Here is a 15,862-nt window from a genome sequence, read left to right as displayed (position 1 = left end):
AGACTTACATCTTGTATTAAAACCAAATTTTTGTTTAAATTGAAGTAGAAATAATCTGAAACTACCAAGTTATGTATTTTTTAATGGTTTAAAGTGTTATTAACAGAAATAATGTATTGTGACTTCACTGAACAAGTATCTTCAAAAAGCAGTTTCTCCAGGTTTACACCACATCAGTCTTTGGTTACTCTTCCTTTTGCTTTTATTCAAACAAAATCCCGTGCAAAATGATTTTATCATGTATCCAAATCTGCCGTGAATTTATGAAAAGGGAATGATTTTAGAGACTTAATCCTTAGAAGCAAACTTTAATGATAGAAAAAAATACACTGTCATTTTTAAACAATAGCAGAGATTTTAATTCCCTCTCACAGATAAGCAGCATTAAGTACCAGATGTTTCAGAAGACAAAGGCCTCATCCTGCTCCTATGGAATTAGTAGTTTATGTGCAGGGGAAGCAAACAGCAGTGTTAATACTCAAGAATAACACGAATCACTCAGTTTCTTAAAACCCTTGGACTCATGAACAAGTGACACTTCTGAAGGTGTTGAAAGCTTTCAGGTAAAATTTCATGCTGGCTGGGAGAAACTGCTTATTGAACAGGTCTCCAAAAAGGTTAATGGAGATTTTTAGAGATTATAACTTCTGCAAGTGTCAACTAATATAATTTCATCTAGACTCCAACTGGAATTCTCATATTTGGCATTTTTTTACATTGTTTGAATTCTCACCAAGTTCACTGCTTAATTTTGAATTCTTACGCTGCAGATACTAAGAAACCAAAGAGCAAGCTGTAATTAAAAAAAAACATACAATATATATACGGCTTGTACTTGTTGCTAGGCTACTAAAGCCAGTTATGACTACAAGGCTGTTATAGATTTGTAGCTGCATTTCTGACACAGCAATGTAACATCAATTACAGCAATAAAGACAACGATTAAAGTCAGAAATCAAGACTTCTTTCAGTAGGAGTGCAGTAACCTGGGTGCATCAGCAGCTTTCCAGTTCACAACATGCACTGAGTCAAGCAGCTTTCACTGATGCTTTCAAGTTCTCTTGCTAAGATTTCAGAACTTCAGGAAACTTAAACACAATGAGCTCAACCACCACTGAACTGGAAAGGGACCATCTGAGTGACTATCTCCTTCAGCTGATAAAATCTTGTGGGTTACAGAACAAGCAGGACAGGTTGGTCATCTGCCAAATCATAACTACCCCTCTGATCCAGGGTACTGAAACTGCAAAGAAAGTCAAATACTTGCAAGCAGAAAGTGTGTAACACCATACTAATGTGCCTAAGGTTTTCCTGGTGGCATCTGATAAGAATCTCAGATTGTTTCAGTGGCCAGAGTTTTCCCAAGTACAGAAAAGCACAAGCACACACTGTAAAGTTTAATTGTTAATATTCAACACACTCTGTGAAAAGTCATCTTTTTTTGGATACCCAAGAGGCTTCTTGTTCTTCAGTGTATTATAAGCAAAATTCGTTGAGTCACATTTCCCCAAGTGCAAATTCTCAAATATAGTTTCTCGAGCCAATTTAGTCTCACAGAAATTGATCTTTCTTTTACCAAAACAAGAAGCAAAGGGAATATCACAGCAGTTTGACAGCTATATTGCAACCCCCTCCAGTGAGGAATAAATACAGCTCATGCTGAGGCAGACAGATGTTGAGGTTGATAAAGGTAAACAGAACCATGTAAGAGGTAATTAGCAGAGGCCAGATAAGTCACCCGTGAATAACTTAACCCTTCAGTGAATCCAATATTGTTTTCAGCCCTGCTGAGGGCACAGGAGCCAAGCAGAAAGATTTCAATTAGCTCCCAAAGCACTGACATTTGTAACTACTACCTCCATTTCTTATCTCTGTGGCTTGGAGCATCATTGCTGCATCCCCACAGACTTTGACATGCCTTTGTCAATTTGCAGCTTTTCTAGAAGTGGGAGCCCTCTTCTTCCCTTCCCCCAAATCCTGATGTTATTTTGATATCACTGGGGTTAGGGAAGGAAGGGAAGAGATATTTCTCAATTAACTGGAGGAAACAGTTAGAAAAGCTCACAAAAGAAATGCAAACGGGTCATTAATTAAGAGGATGGTTTATTTATACTGTCTGACCTTACCCTTTGGTAAGGTAAAGTGAGCTTAGCCAGCCATCCATTTTAATCATCCAAGTGCCAGCACAAACAAAGCAAACAAAAATGTCACTTACAAAACCAGGGATCTTCTCCATGAAAAGCAGGATGCAAATTTTTGATTTTAAGGTAGATAGCTACTGAATCAATGCTGCCAGTACAAAGGACTGAAGTCTCTACATCTCAACTTACCCAAAAGGCAAAACCTCAGAACAAATTATGAAAATTACAAACATTCCTAGATGAAGCTACATGTTTTTTATTTAGCAAGTCAGGTTGATCAGAAAAGCTCTTTTTTTAGAGCTTTCTAGAATCTGTTCTAACTATGCAAACAATAGATCCATGAAGACCATCTGATGAGCTCTGAAGATTAAAATTTTCATGAAAACATAGAGGCTTAACTCATCAGCATCTTCCATGGCACTAACTGCATTGATTATTCACTCCATTCACTCAAAACAAATCAACTAGCAATTTCATATGAAAACACATTTTTAACTGCAAGAAGACTGCATGAAAGGACTTGTACATCACATGCTCACAAGTTGAATTTAAAATGCCTTTTTCTCATGTCAAACAAACAAAAACCCCCCATGTGTTTCATTCAAGATGCTAAGCCAGAAATTTTTAAACAACGTTGTAAATAGTATTCATTGAACATTGTTACTTAGTTGGTTGAGTGCTTCTGTTTGGCCACAGCTGAGCAAGCTGTAAGGCACACCTACACAGGTAAGTCAATGCAAACATATAATATACAAATATATAGACAATTATACAGTGCACACACATGGTTGGTTTACTCCCCACTCAGCCTGGCATTTCCATTCCGTGTCATGCAATATTTTCTAATATATGATTGACAAGTTTCTGTATTTGATAAAGGTAGTATCAGACACTCTTAACAATGTAAACAGTTTATTTGAAACCTAATGACAATACTCACCATGAAATTTAACACTGACTACCCCTATTCTGAACCCCACCACTACCCCCATTATCATCTAAGGCTATTGGTATCATAGGTTATTCATGTGTATTCACATGCTATATATAAACTGCAGATTAATCACACAAAACAAGACTCTCTAGTGGTTAGAAATAAATGCAGTAGTTCACTGGAAAAAACAATTTATCTAATTGTTTAGATACTCTAAAGTGCTCTAAAGCATTTCTCCATAAATTAAAAAAAATGCTTTATTGCAATCCTTTATAGCCTAATATTGTTTCTAATTTCTAGGACACTTACCTTGTAATAGTGAATTTTCAAATTAAATCAGGTTACATTTTTTACAGAGGGAAGCAATATCAGACAGATGATGAACATATGTAGAATTCCTTCCCATTTAAACATGATCATCACACATTTGAACCTGTGCAACAGACACTAAGGAAAAAACTGAAATCCTTTTACCTTGTGTACCTTTAGATGGTAGATGCATCTTCCCTCTTTGCCTGGCTTCAGTCAATGCAAAAATAAATAGAAAGCTTCAACTCACAGAAATGAGAGTTACTTACCAATTTGTAACAATACAGGTGTTACCAAAGCTGTCTCCATGGCATAACAAAATTCCCTGCCAAACATTACTGCACCATGCATCACCCACAGGCGTATCGGTATCCGGTCTATGGATCCTTCACTAATGGTCTCCTCCCTACTTTCATTCTCCTTGTTTTCTGGTTTCTGAAGCTGTGCCACAGGTAGATCTTGAACTTGCATAGATTCCGAGTCAGCATTCTGAGGAGCCATTTTCATTACCATAAAAAATATATATATTTGTTATATCTATATAAATAATACTACCATAACTCCACGAACAAGTTAGGGTGTCTTCTCTTTCAGCTTCTGTTCCTCAGGCAAGTAATGCTTATATTCCTCTTGTACAAACAGGTATCTTGCAACTTCTTGTATAGATACGAGACATTAAGAATGAAAAGGTATTTGGTAGGTATTTCAACATATGGCTTGCTGGTTTACTGTGAGTTAGAGTTAAAAATCCATAATTGCCATTCAGTTAATACCAGTTTCATAATTATTATTGAAGAAGTGCTGAAGTTGTTATTCGTGCTACACAGAGGTGGAAAGGCGACACAAAGAGGTGCTCCACTGTTAATCCCCATCGAGTGGCTGATTAATCTGCAACAAAAAGCAAGCATTTAAAAATTTCAATAGGATTTTTCAGGATATTGTGTTCCCCCCCTTAACCATATAACCTATTTCCTGCTTCATGCTTTCCATTGTCCTTGCCTAGTGCAGGGTCCTTTATTCCACATTCCCTCCCCTACCTCTGCACTTTCCATTGAAAAGCAGTTGTGCCTTGTATTTAAATGATGCTTTACTGTGTTCCAGTTCCTCTGGTTTGTGGTCCTACACAAAGCCACAGAAGAATGTCAGGGTACTTGTCCAAGATCCTCTGAACACTGCGCACAAGACCAAAATTCTGGGAAATTTAAAGCAGGTTGCATTTCAGAAACAGCATAGGATATTCCAGTTCTATGCCAGGAAGATGATTCATCAATTACCATGGTCACATGGACATCTCCATTTAGACTTTTGGAAACTGCAAGTTAATTTGCAGTAACTATCACACCATTTTATAGTGAAGATATTTCTCAAGGAAGCATGAGCAAAATAAACCATGATGAATATAACTAAGGATTGATATTTAAATATTTAAACTTTAATGAAGATATACACAGCATATGAATTCATCCTCTTTCTGCACACAAGACCGGAGCATCTACTCCCACATCCTGTGAGGCTGCTGAAAGTTGTGAAAGCAGAATGGTAGAATATCTTCCACATTAAAATTATTAAAATATATTCTAACCAGGTAAGACAAGCTTCTTCTGTACCTTCCCCTTCTTATGCCATAGACAAAATCTAAATGTGTCTAAATGCCAATCAAAATGTGTTTAAACACTTAAGAGATGAAAACAAAGCATCTTATAAAAAGTCATGTTACATAAACTTTGTATTAGAAGGATGCATATTTACATCTCTGCACACAGGGTGACTGAGCTGTGATCCCAGGACAAAACCCCTCAAGGATATGGTTCCATGAAAAGCTGGCTTTGGCAGCAAAGCTGGCCTCAGTAGAAGTCCCCATGCTGCAATTCCCTGTCTCTTCAGTTGTGGCAACAAAAACTCTGTGGGCTTGAGCACACACCAGATCATTGAGCGGTGAGCCTAAAACTGAATCTTTGGAAACAGATGCCATGTTTGGTGTTTAAAGCACATCACAAGAGCAGCTCTGTTTCAGTGTGACCTGAGACACTGTTCTACTAAAAGTGCATCATGAAAACACCATCTTGAGCACTCCCTCCTGCTGACGCCCTCTTTTGAGCTGTTTACTGCACATATTTTGTTCTTCCCTTCAAAAGCATGTTTTTTTGGTCCACTTCTTCTTACAGGCTCCCCAGTATTACTGGAATTTTCACATTTAATCACCTCAAAAACACGCTAATACTAAAATTTTATTTTGAGCTGGACAAACCTTTAAATTCCTTGAGAAAGTTAAAATAACTTACTGAACTAGTTCTATAAACCAAGTTTTAAGTTCAAGCTTTTTTCCATAAGCATTAAATAGCTCAGAACAAAAAGGACTTGGAAAGCATTTCTCTACCCACTCAGAATTAACAGAAATTAAGATGTTAGTTTATCATAAATGTAAAGTACCCTGTATATTAAAAAAAACATTATCTACCTTACATAACACAAGTTCTGAGTGAGTAAAACCTACAAAATACATGTTCCAGAGTAGGAGCAATTATTTTAATTACAGACTAGTCATAAAATGTTTCACTGCTGGCAGACTCAGGCATCATGACATTCAGTAGAATTTGAAAGTATACATGTAAGCTCTTAATATCCAAAAATCAGCAGAACATGTATGTTGTATTACAGACTAAGGGTCTGTATGGATTACTCTCCTGCACAATCTGGCTTTAGAGTCTCTACTGTTTTCTCATGCCTGATTTCCCCTCCTGTGAAGGATTTAATTCCCTTTCCCTAAACACCTCCTTCCATATGCAGTTCTAGGGTGAGATACTGAGAGGAAGGCAGTTCATGACTCCAGAGTATTCTGAAAGGCACTGAGGCAGCTTGCACATGGCAAGGAGGATGACACCAAGCCAGGAGCATTTGTCCTGGGAAAGGATAAAGAGGAAGGACAAAAGAGGATATCTGAGATTTAGCCCATTTGAGCAAGGCTCTTAAGGGGATGACTGAAAAAGTTATTTCTGAAGTGGAAGATGACGGGGAGTGATCAGATAATTTAAGAGCCAGGAATAATGGGTGGTAGATGGAGGTAGACTTTGAAGCTGTAATTGACACAGATAAGAACAGCATATTTTAAACATGCCAAAAAAGCAGTTACAGTGTTCAAGTGCAATAGGAGGAGGCACAATGGACAGGTTTTATCTAAAAGAACAGAGAATTACTGTTCCATTATGTCAATTTTGTGGTAAGCATAACGCTAGACTTCCTGCAGCACTTTCATCTGACTCCAAGTGCACATCTAATACAAGAGCCAGAGAATAACAAGAGCCTCTCAGAAAGGTCTTCAGTTCTTTCCTAAGCCCTGCTCAGTTGTGTTCATACTCATTTTAGACTGATATATATTTTGTTACTGCTTTTTCCACGTTCATTTTGAATTTGGCAAGTTAGAATAGTGGCATTCTTTCTTCTCGAAGAGGGAGACAAATTCATTTACCTGATGGAATATAAATATAACGGAGGCTTTCATGCAGCAAAGAACTCCAAAGTAAATGGCACCTGAAGAGAAGTTGGATTAAAATACCAATGCAGAATTCTGATGTCTACATCCAGCACTAATTGTTTTTCCTGGCTAGTTTTCAAGGGCATTTTCATAACTAACAACAAATAAAGCAGTAGAATGAAGAATTTCATCCATGGGAGAAGATTCCTGTTGGGCATTGTACACAGGTTAGGTTTAATATACAGAAATATTTCTGATCTTGACGAGTGTTTATGGGAGGAGGGGACTGATGACAATGGCTCTTTGTCAACCCAACTGCCTGTTTTACTCTGACCTTTGGCCATGTTTTAGCAATGACAAAAACCTATAAAGCAATAGTTAATATTCCAACAAAACAGGTGAGTAATGTGTTTCAAAACCTAATCTGTAAGCAAAATTTTATAAAGCTTCTCAAATTGTTTGTAATCTCATCTGTTATACTTTTACTACCTACCTTCCACTGAGGCACAATATGACTGTGTCAAACACAAAACACGCTACAGGCTTGACAAGTCAGTAATCCTGAGGCTCAAATAGGTACTGTTCACAGACAGAGCCTGTGAACCATCAAAGAACCAAAGGAAAATCACTGCCTTTCCTCAGGGTTTGCCAAAGAAGAGGAAGTGTTATATAGGTCATATCTGTAGCCCACAAAATTCCATGGTTTTCTTTCCCCTAGGGAGCACTGTAATGGTTAGGATGCACAAGAGCTCATGCTACACAATTATACAACATGATGCCTCTGGCAAATGACTTCTATACACATCTCAGTGTGTTTTTAAGTTCAGGACTTGGGGGTTTGACAAGGAGTGTTCCTCCATTTGTGATGCCACCATCTGGAGGTCAGCAGACTGGAAGTACACTCATCAATACCAAAATAAAATTAGGTTAACAGTGATCCTGCCCAAATCTTTTAAGACTGAACTATTTTTGATGCATGTTTCCAGATCTCTCTTGTTAACAAGGAATTGGAATGCACTGTTTGACAAGTAACTAGAATTTCTGAAGCAGTGCCAAAGCATATGACTGTAAGCTGTGGAGTACACAGCGTGTTTCAGGTAATCACAGACGTATTTTTTTGAGCTGTAATACAGCTTAGCAAGTAGAAAACAGTTAAATGGGTCCAACTGGATACCATGAGAAAATTTCAAATCTTTTGGAAGGTTTTCTTCCTATAAAGCCATTGGGCATTCCCTCAAGTCATTTATTGGTGTAAGAAACAACCTCAGAAGAGTTGGCGTGCACTAATTATAAAAACCCAAGACAATGAGGAAAAAAAGCACACCCCATGAAAAACTGGAATGAGCAAACTGAAATTGATGGAAACACTTCTGTCCAAGCACTACTGAATATCTAAGGAAAAAAGGAGAGGATTGAACAGATATAAAGTACCCCTTTATCTCATCCTCTTCTTTGAAGTTTATTACATTACCTTCCAGCCATTTATGTAGTTATCTCCTGTCTTCAAGATGTGCTCCTGCTATTATCATGACTCTCTTCTACATGCAAAGATACAGACTGACAAAAGTTGTCTCAAATAATGAATGGCTGCATTCCATTTTGCTGACAGGAATTATTTTCTAATGATATAGGAAATAATCTAACTCAAAGATTCTATGGTTTCAATGAATTTTACCTTCCTGATGAGGAAAGGAAGGATGAAAAGACACCTTGAGCCATCATTGCATACAATGACTTGTCATTGTTTACCACTACCTTGACAAGGGAAAATAGCTAAGAATCAATTAATCAGTTATTAAGGAATTTAAAGAGGCTTTAATAATTCTGGTTGCAGTTGTCATTACATTAGGACCTGTCAGTAATCCATTCTGCTCAACACATCAAAAAGCCCCAAACAACAACAAATAAACCCAAGTAAGTGCATTTCTTCATTAAGTATTCAAATATTTACTTAGGGGAAAAAAGTGTAAGATTGCAGAAGCTGCCAGGAGAAGATTTTCAGTGCTGCCAGAGCCTTAAAACTTACCTCCCTCCAAGCTTCAATGAGCACATCCCACAGATATCCATGCTAGCAACCACACTATTTCACCTGTGAATCATGTCAGGCTGACAAGCCTGTAAGTGCCCAATCATTCCATTTATTTGTCAAATACTTTTCTGCCAAGTTGGTTATGCTCAGGTTTTCAAGAAACCTGGCCATATCTTGAAGAGTTATCTAGACTGATTTAAGTTTAGCTATAATATTAGCATTAGAAAGAAAGGCATTATGAGTTTATCTGTCTTTTCCTCAGGCTAAATAAATGTTTGGCTCTGAGTGCTTCTATTGCCATGTTGAAGACAAACACCCCTTATTATTTCTTCCACACTTCAATGCAAAGTGGACAATGGGTTCTGCTTCAGCATCTGACTGGCTTGTGAAAGGATACATCATTTAGGCTTGTGTCTTTTCAAGAGTAAAATGGCTTTTGTCCAAGCACAATTGCTGATGTTTTGAGTTCAAACTCTATGTGCTCTACCACACCAACAGACAAAGATAATGCTGCTGTAAAAGAGCAGTTCTTAAAGGCAAGGCTGACCTTCAATCCCTCTGCAAGTGTGGATGCACCACCTTACAAAGCCTTGTCCATTCTCAAAATACATTAAAAATTACCCTGTAAAATCAGGCAACAGATTTTGTAAAGAAATATCACATAAAATACATTACCAGCAGCTTATTCCACTGCTTACACTCTAGGCTTCTAAATCACTTTAAGCTGTACTTCCTCTAAAAACACCAGTCTGTTCTTCCTTTTCTTTGCCCCTGGTTCCTTACTCCCACTGCTTCCTGTGCAGCCACACCAGCAGCACAATGGTGAACCAGACGCTGTAACTGATCCAGGCTGAAAACTAAGCTGACAAAAACATGTCCAAGGAGGTAAAATCCTTTATAAAACCTGGCTGGCTACAGGGATCCATACCATTGTAAAAGAGAGCACACAGGAGTGGCTGAAGTGCCCCTTTGGGCAGCAATACCCAAAGCCAGTGTGAAATTGCAGCTCACAGAGGAAAGGAGCTGTCAGTGGGTCCCTGTGGCTACAAGGTCAAAAAAGCAAACTCATCTGCCCAGCTCCAGACACCTGCTATGCAGAAGGATCCCCAGGCATGCTGGGAGAACTCTCATGTATTCTCCTTGTACTTGCCAGATGCAAGGCAGAACACCACTTGCTTGGCCAACAGGCAGCTATTTTCTCCGTGGCAGTTTTGTGGTTCTGTTGCTAATAATTAGCAGCTGTTTATAGTAACAGAACTGGCCACAAGGGATGTTTTTTTTGGCCCATGTCAATACTCAAGTGTTCAGTCACTGCACTAGGAAGAAAAGCATCTAGAACACATACCTGGAGATTCTGGCCCAGCTAGATAAATGTGCTCAACTACCCTACTCGAAGTTCAGAGGATGAGCTGTATCCTTCTGTGATCTGATGAAGTTGCTCCATCACAAAGCTGTAGACAAACCCTATGACTTTCTATATAGGTGAGGCCTTTGGTTCAAAAGGGCAGCAATTATAGGCATGCAGTTGTTTAAATTCCCATTAAGACTTCTGACAGCTAAATGCAAACATAGAAAGCTCTTTAGCTACTACTTTTTAAAAACAGAACTGCATTAACCCTATCTGAGGGGGAAGGCTACACTTGTTCAGGAATAATTTTTTAAAAAATCAATTATACCATATATTAATTAACAACGTTCCCATACATGAGCTATGTTACCTCTAGATCCTGAAAGTCAACCTCTCCTTTTAGAACAGTCTTATATTGCACTGGCCTGTTGTGAATCACTAAAGCCCTGCCAAAGGAAAAAGGTTAAGGCTAACTGGGTGCAATAAAGAACTACATTTGACATGTCCTAACATCTAATTCATCATTTAGGTAATCAAAGGCATTGAAACACAACAGCATAAACCAGATGCTTCTACAAGGACATCATGCCCAAACAACCCTATGACTAACACTGACTGCAGGTCAGATTCTTAGCAAGTTCATATTGAAACCTGAGATTTGGAAAAAAAAAAAAAAAAAAGGAGGAGAAAAGAGCCACTGGAAACAGCACAGTGCTTTTGCATCATGACCTACTTTTGAAACTACCACACAAGTTAGGCCACAGAAGCAAGGTCTGGGCAGGGGTAAGTCATTCTGCAGCACGCTGTGAATTAAAACAATATGCAGCAATCCACCTCACATGAAGAAACAGCATTTTCTCCACTTCTTCCAACCCAAACTTTTGCCTCCCTTCAGGACTCTTCACACACTGTCAGTTGATGCCTTTTACCACCTCAGACTTGCTGCTTAAGCCAAAACATGATGTTTCAAATAAAAATTTGTCTAAGAGAAGCAGATGATGCTGGCAGCTTTTCTACTCTTAACGCTGAACATCTGACATCCTCTACTCCCCCAACAAATAAATACCCAAACCACAATCCAAAACATAAAAGGAAGGGTGTAAAGAGCTTGATTTTGGAAGGGTTAAGAAGATTTGTTGCACCCTTTCCTTGGTATGTATACAAAATTCCAGAAATTATTAAAGCCTGACATACACAGACTTACAAACTCCAGCCCTGCCTAAGTTAAATCTTCCATAGGGTTTCCTGCTTCCTTTTTTCCATAAAGCATGGCCTTGACTAGAACCCCCTTGGCTTTGTTAGGACCCTCTTTCCACCCCCTCACACCTTACTTGGAAAATGACCAACAGTAAGATATTTGCTCCTGCTGGAAGCTGTGGTGATGCAGTCACAGATGGCAATCTGGGCATGACAAACTCTCCTGATGGGAGTTTTCCTGCCTGGACACATAAGGAATGTGATAAATGAACTTATAAAAATTCGTAGAGATCTAAATAAATATATTTGTAGCGATAATAATATAAAATATAAAGTACAGTGTGGCCCACAAGTCCTTCCCAGATCTAGTCGCGAATTCCCACTCGAGAGATAACGATCCTAGCCGGCGCCCATCAACGGAAAAGAATGAACAGGACATGGACCATCAGGCTGACAGGGAAAGGCTCCGACGAGATACTCATCACCGGACCTGAACACCCCGCCTTGCAGGCCACTGTTGGGGAAGCAATCAGGCTGACAAAGGGAAAAAAAAGTCCAGCCGAGATATCCATCAGCTCCAACCCGGATCCAACCATCCCATCCAGATGGCCTGAACCAAAATGAAATCAAAGAACACTCAGAACTTCTTTACATATGAGGAGACTCTGCCCGGACGTCTATTTGACTCTATTCTCCAACGCCAGGAAATCAATTCATCCAACAATCAAGGACCCTTGGTGAATGGTGCCTGCCTGGAATTTGGCCTCAGGACACAAAATCCCTATAAAAACCCCGTACAGTCTACCCTCCTTCGTGGATTTGGGAACACCTATACCTTTGGGTATAGACCCCTGTCCACCCAGCGCTGCGCTGTTTGTTTTATTGTGGTTTTTCCTCATTGTTTATTTTTTATAAAAATTGTTTTATAATAAATTGTTCTTTTATTTAACCCAAATTTGCCTTTGCATTTATAACAGGAAGAATAGAAAGCTCAAGAGGCAAGGTGGAGAGGTGGAATTGCTTGTGACATCAGGGAGAACAGCTTTGTAAGGCAGCACTATTTCGTCATTCTTTGTATTTTGGGGGCAAACATAATTTCTCCATTCATTACTGGGAAAAATATATAGGAAATTAGGGGTCTTTATGCAATTACTGAAACAATTCTGGGAAGCCATCTTTTTAAGAGGGATCCAGAATTTAATATGAGACAGACTTTATTCAGTGGATTGGATATTATACTGCTCCCTAAAGGCACAGCCTGTTACTAATATTAGATCAGATTACATTGTTAAATCACAGCTGCTGCTGTTTTTAGTAGGAAATACTTCATTTTGTTCAACTGGAGAGGTGGCATTATCTGATTTAACTAGTATTTTGATTTATTGATAGGTAAAAAAGTCATATATACTCACATTACCTTCATGTTGATTAATACAGATACATTAAACAAGTAAACAGCTAAGGGAGTATGTGCATAAATAGCAGTAGAGAAGCCTTCAGAGCTAATGGAAAACATAACAGCTGGGACGAGGGATGCTGGGAAGAAAACAGGCACTAAAAAGCAGTTTCACAGCACAGCAAAGACATAGGCATGCCTTATTTGTGATGGCTGCATCTCCAATTAGCAGGTTCTACACCCAAAATTATGTAAAGGGCAAGACAGCAAGCACTAACAGCTTTCAAACCAAAAACGAACAACTAAGTCACCACAAAAGCACAAAACTCAAGCCCTCATGGGGACAGACATCACTCAGGCCAATGTGCAAATATGGTGTTACAGGCTAACACTGCTGCAAGCAATGACTTTCACTAAGAAAATTCACTGATTTGGTCAGATAGGCACAAACTTGAGTCTAGCCTGAGCTAAAACTATGGTCCAGCTTGGAATATTCTATTAAAAGAGCCTCAAGTTTTTAAGCCACGTTGACCCTGAATGTTATCTCCCGTCAGAATTGAACGGATTTGTACCCTCTGTCCCTATGAAGTAGAGCAGAGGAAAACAAAATTAAGGCTAACATCAGCAAATGTCTTAATACATAACCAAGTGGATTAACTGTACCAATCCCACCTTCTTGCAGAAGGAAGGGCAATGTCTAGGGCTGGTGGTGCAAAAATAATCCTATAAGGACATTGTTGCCAGTAGCATTTATTTTTTGCAAGTTCTTTCAACAAGGCTGTCCTCCTGAATGCAGTGGGGAAAATGGAACACACCAGAGCAACCTTTGCTGATTCTCCAGAACAAGAAATAGTTTCTGTAATAGGTTGAGACTAGAGTTTTGCATAAATATTCATCCATAAAAATAGTCAAGCCAGGACCGATTACTTAGCCTGTGTCTGCAAAGTTAGACATCCATTGCAGATGCTACTGTGAAAAGCACATTATTTTCACGTACTGGCATTTAAACTAATCACATTCACTGCCTGAAAATTCGCAGGCTGGTTTCTTCAGGCTGCAAATACTTAAGAAACCCAAATACTGCCAGAATATGTATTAGATAATTACAGAAGCTATTCAATAGATCAAGACAAAAAGAACACAGCATAGATCTTCATAAGCTGACTTCCTCTAGCATATCATTAATGTCTGCATAGTCTAATTCATTGGAATTATCTTCAATTACCAGTCCCTAAACGCATTACCATCATTCGATCTCAGAAAACTCTGTCAAAGGAAGCTTTTGAAAATAGCCCTCAAATTTTGTTCACCCTCCAACAAAGACAGAGAAGTCAGGTTTTGACCGGATTTTACTAACTCTAAGGAAATAATTAGTCCCTCAGAGAAAAAACAAAACATCTCAGAAGAGGGTTTCTCACATTTCAGATTCTCCAAAGGGTTTGTAAACAAGTATATATAACTAACTGGTTATATCATCTTGCACTAAGTGTTCTCATTTTGCCTTGTTTGAGTGGACTCAGAGATCAAAGGGGAACCTCATCACTGTGATTGCTTGGTAATAAACCAGCATTTACAGCCTAACCTGCAGTCTGAGCCCACACCGACTCAGCACGATTGCTGGAAATTGTCTCCTGTCAGCACAACGGAGAGAGATTCCTTCCCTTCCCCACATAAGCTTTGCCGAGCTTCCCTCCATCTGAGCCAAGGAAAATACTCTAACATCCCCTGATGAAGTATTAAATGGAACTCATCACTTCAGTACTGAAAGAAAGGAATAAAAGGTGTTTAGAGATAACATTTATTTCTTACTTACTTCCTGGCACCAAAAGAATACCACCTCCTCCTAAATCCACGCTGCAAAGGGTGTGGTGAAAGAGCTGCCTTCCACCCCTCTGGCCCCACACCTGCGATGCATTGGATTCCTTCCAATCGAGGAAACAGCAGGTTTAGGGTGCAGCACCTTCGGTAAACATCTCCAGCGCCTCCCTTGAGCAGCACAACTAATTGCAAACACGTTGAGAAAGCACACTCCATAAAAAGTATTGCTGGAGCACTTGAGCAGATCCCTGCTCCAGTTTTTTAGGCTGTCCCAAATACCAGCATGACAGACGTGTTTATGTACACTGCCATGAAGTAGAGCTATTTGATTTAGTTTCTCAATTATTTAAATAAACATTTGAACTGACCTAGCAGTGATGCACAGCCTATATATTTTAACTAGGGTGTAAGATAAACAAAATTAAGAATTCCCTCTTAACCCAAATAATTATTAAACCTTAAGAAAATCAGAGAATTACTTTTTGGTCAATAATACGGATAAATCAGCACTTAAAAGAGTTGCATCACTGCATTGATTTCAAGACCTTATTTACAGGATTTAGAATCAATACAGTAAGAATTTCCACAACCAGTACTTTTAACAAAGTAGGGAACCCACACCACATAAGAGTTACACCTTATAGGAGACAGAAGTACAGGTAATAAACAGACAATATTTTGGCCAAGTTACAAACCATCCATTTTAGTGCAAATAATACACTTTAGTCAGCTGGTTTATAAGCAGCCCCATAGAAAGCTGATGGCCACATTTAAAAGCAGCTTCATCAGGACATTTTGAATTTGGACGATGAACAAATGCTATTTTAGAATGTGTTTTCCAAGCTCTAACCCTGTTAGAACTGCCAGGATAAGATATTTACTGACATGTACACTAAAATAATAAGAGGTTACAAGTGCTTGGCAGTTGGACTTGATACTGAAGACCAGCTAGCAGGGCAATATTTAGAGGACATAAACCTCCTCCATTTGTGACTCCGGAGGACTACAAAATACTTGGCAAAGGGCTTCCAGAATTTGGCATTTTTACCTAATTTGGGAATAACTGTCAGCTGTTCTTCTCTTAGAGGATGCACAAGCTCCAGCATCCATGCCACTTCAACAACAGAAATCTGGACCACTCTGGGGTGAGACCTGCAGCACTCCCGCACCAGAGAAGTGTTTGTACCCTGCTGTCACATCAGTGCAATCACTACAGAA

At 38.9% G+C, this 15,862-nt stretch overlaps 1 protein-coding gene across 4 annotated transcripts in view; it reads right to left on the bottom strand.

The window, feature by feature from the left end:
• Positions 1-15,862, bottom strand: part of SLC45A4 (solute carrier family 45 member 4) — an 86,703-nt gene that overhangs the window by 33,434 nt on the left and 37,407 nt on the right. For all 4 annotated transcript variants that reach the window (XM_088053513.1, XM_088053516.1, XM_005516880.3 and 1 more), the window contains exon 2: positions 3,654-4,272. In XM_088053513.1, coding sequence (XP_087909639.1) covers positions 3,654-3,897 — 244 coding nt within the window. In that variant the 5' untranslated portion in view covers positions 3,898-4,272. The remainder of the gene's footprint in view (positions 1-3,653; positions 4,273-15,862) is intronic.

This window comes from Pseudopodoces humilis, chromosome 1 (assembly GCF_049639895.1).
Source record: "Pseudopodoces humilis isolate 2021_Gansu_Grassland_sample_001 chromosome 1, ASM4963989v1, whole genome shotgun sequence".
Taxonomy (NCBI): domain Eukaryota; kingdom Metazoa; phylum Chordata; class Aves; order Passeriformes; family Paridae; genus Pseudopodoces; species Pseudopodoces humilis.
Note: the sequence above shows the minus strand (reverse complement) of the source record. Positions and strands in the feature narration are given on the sequence as shown.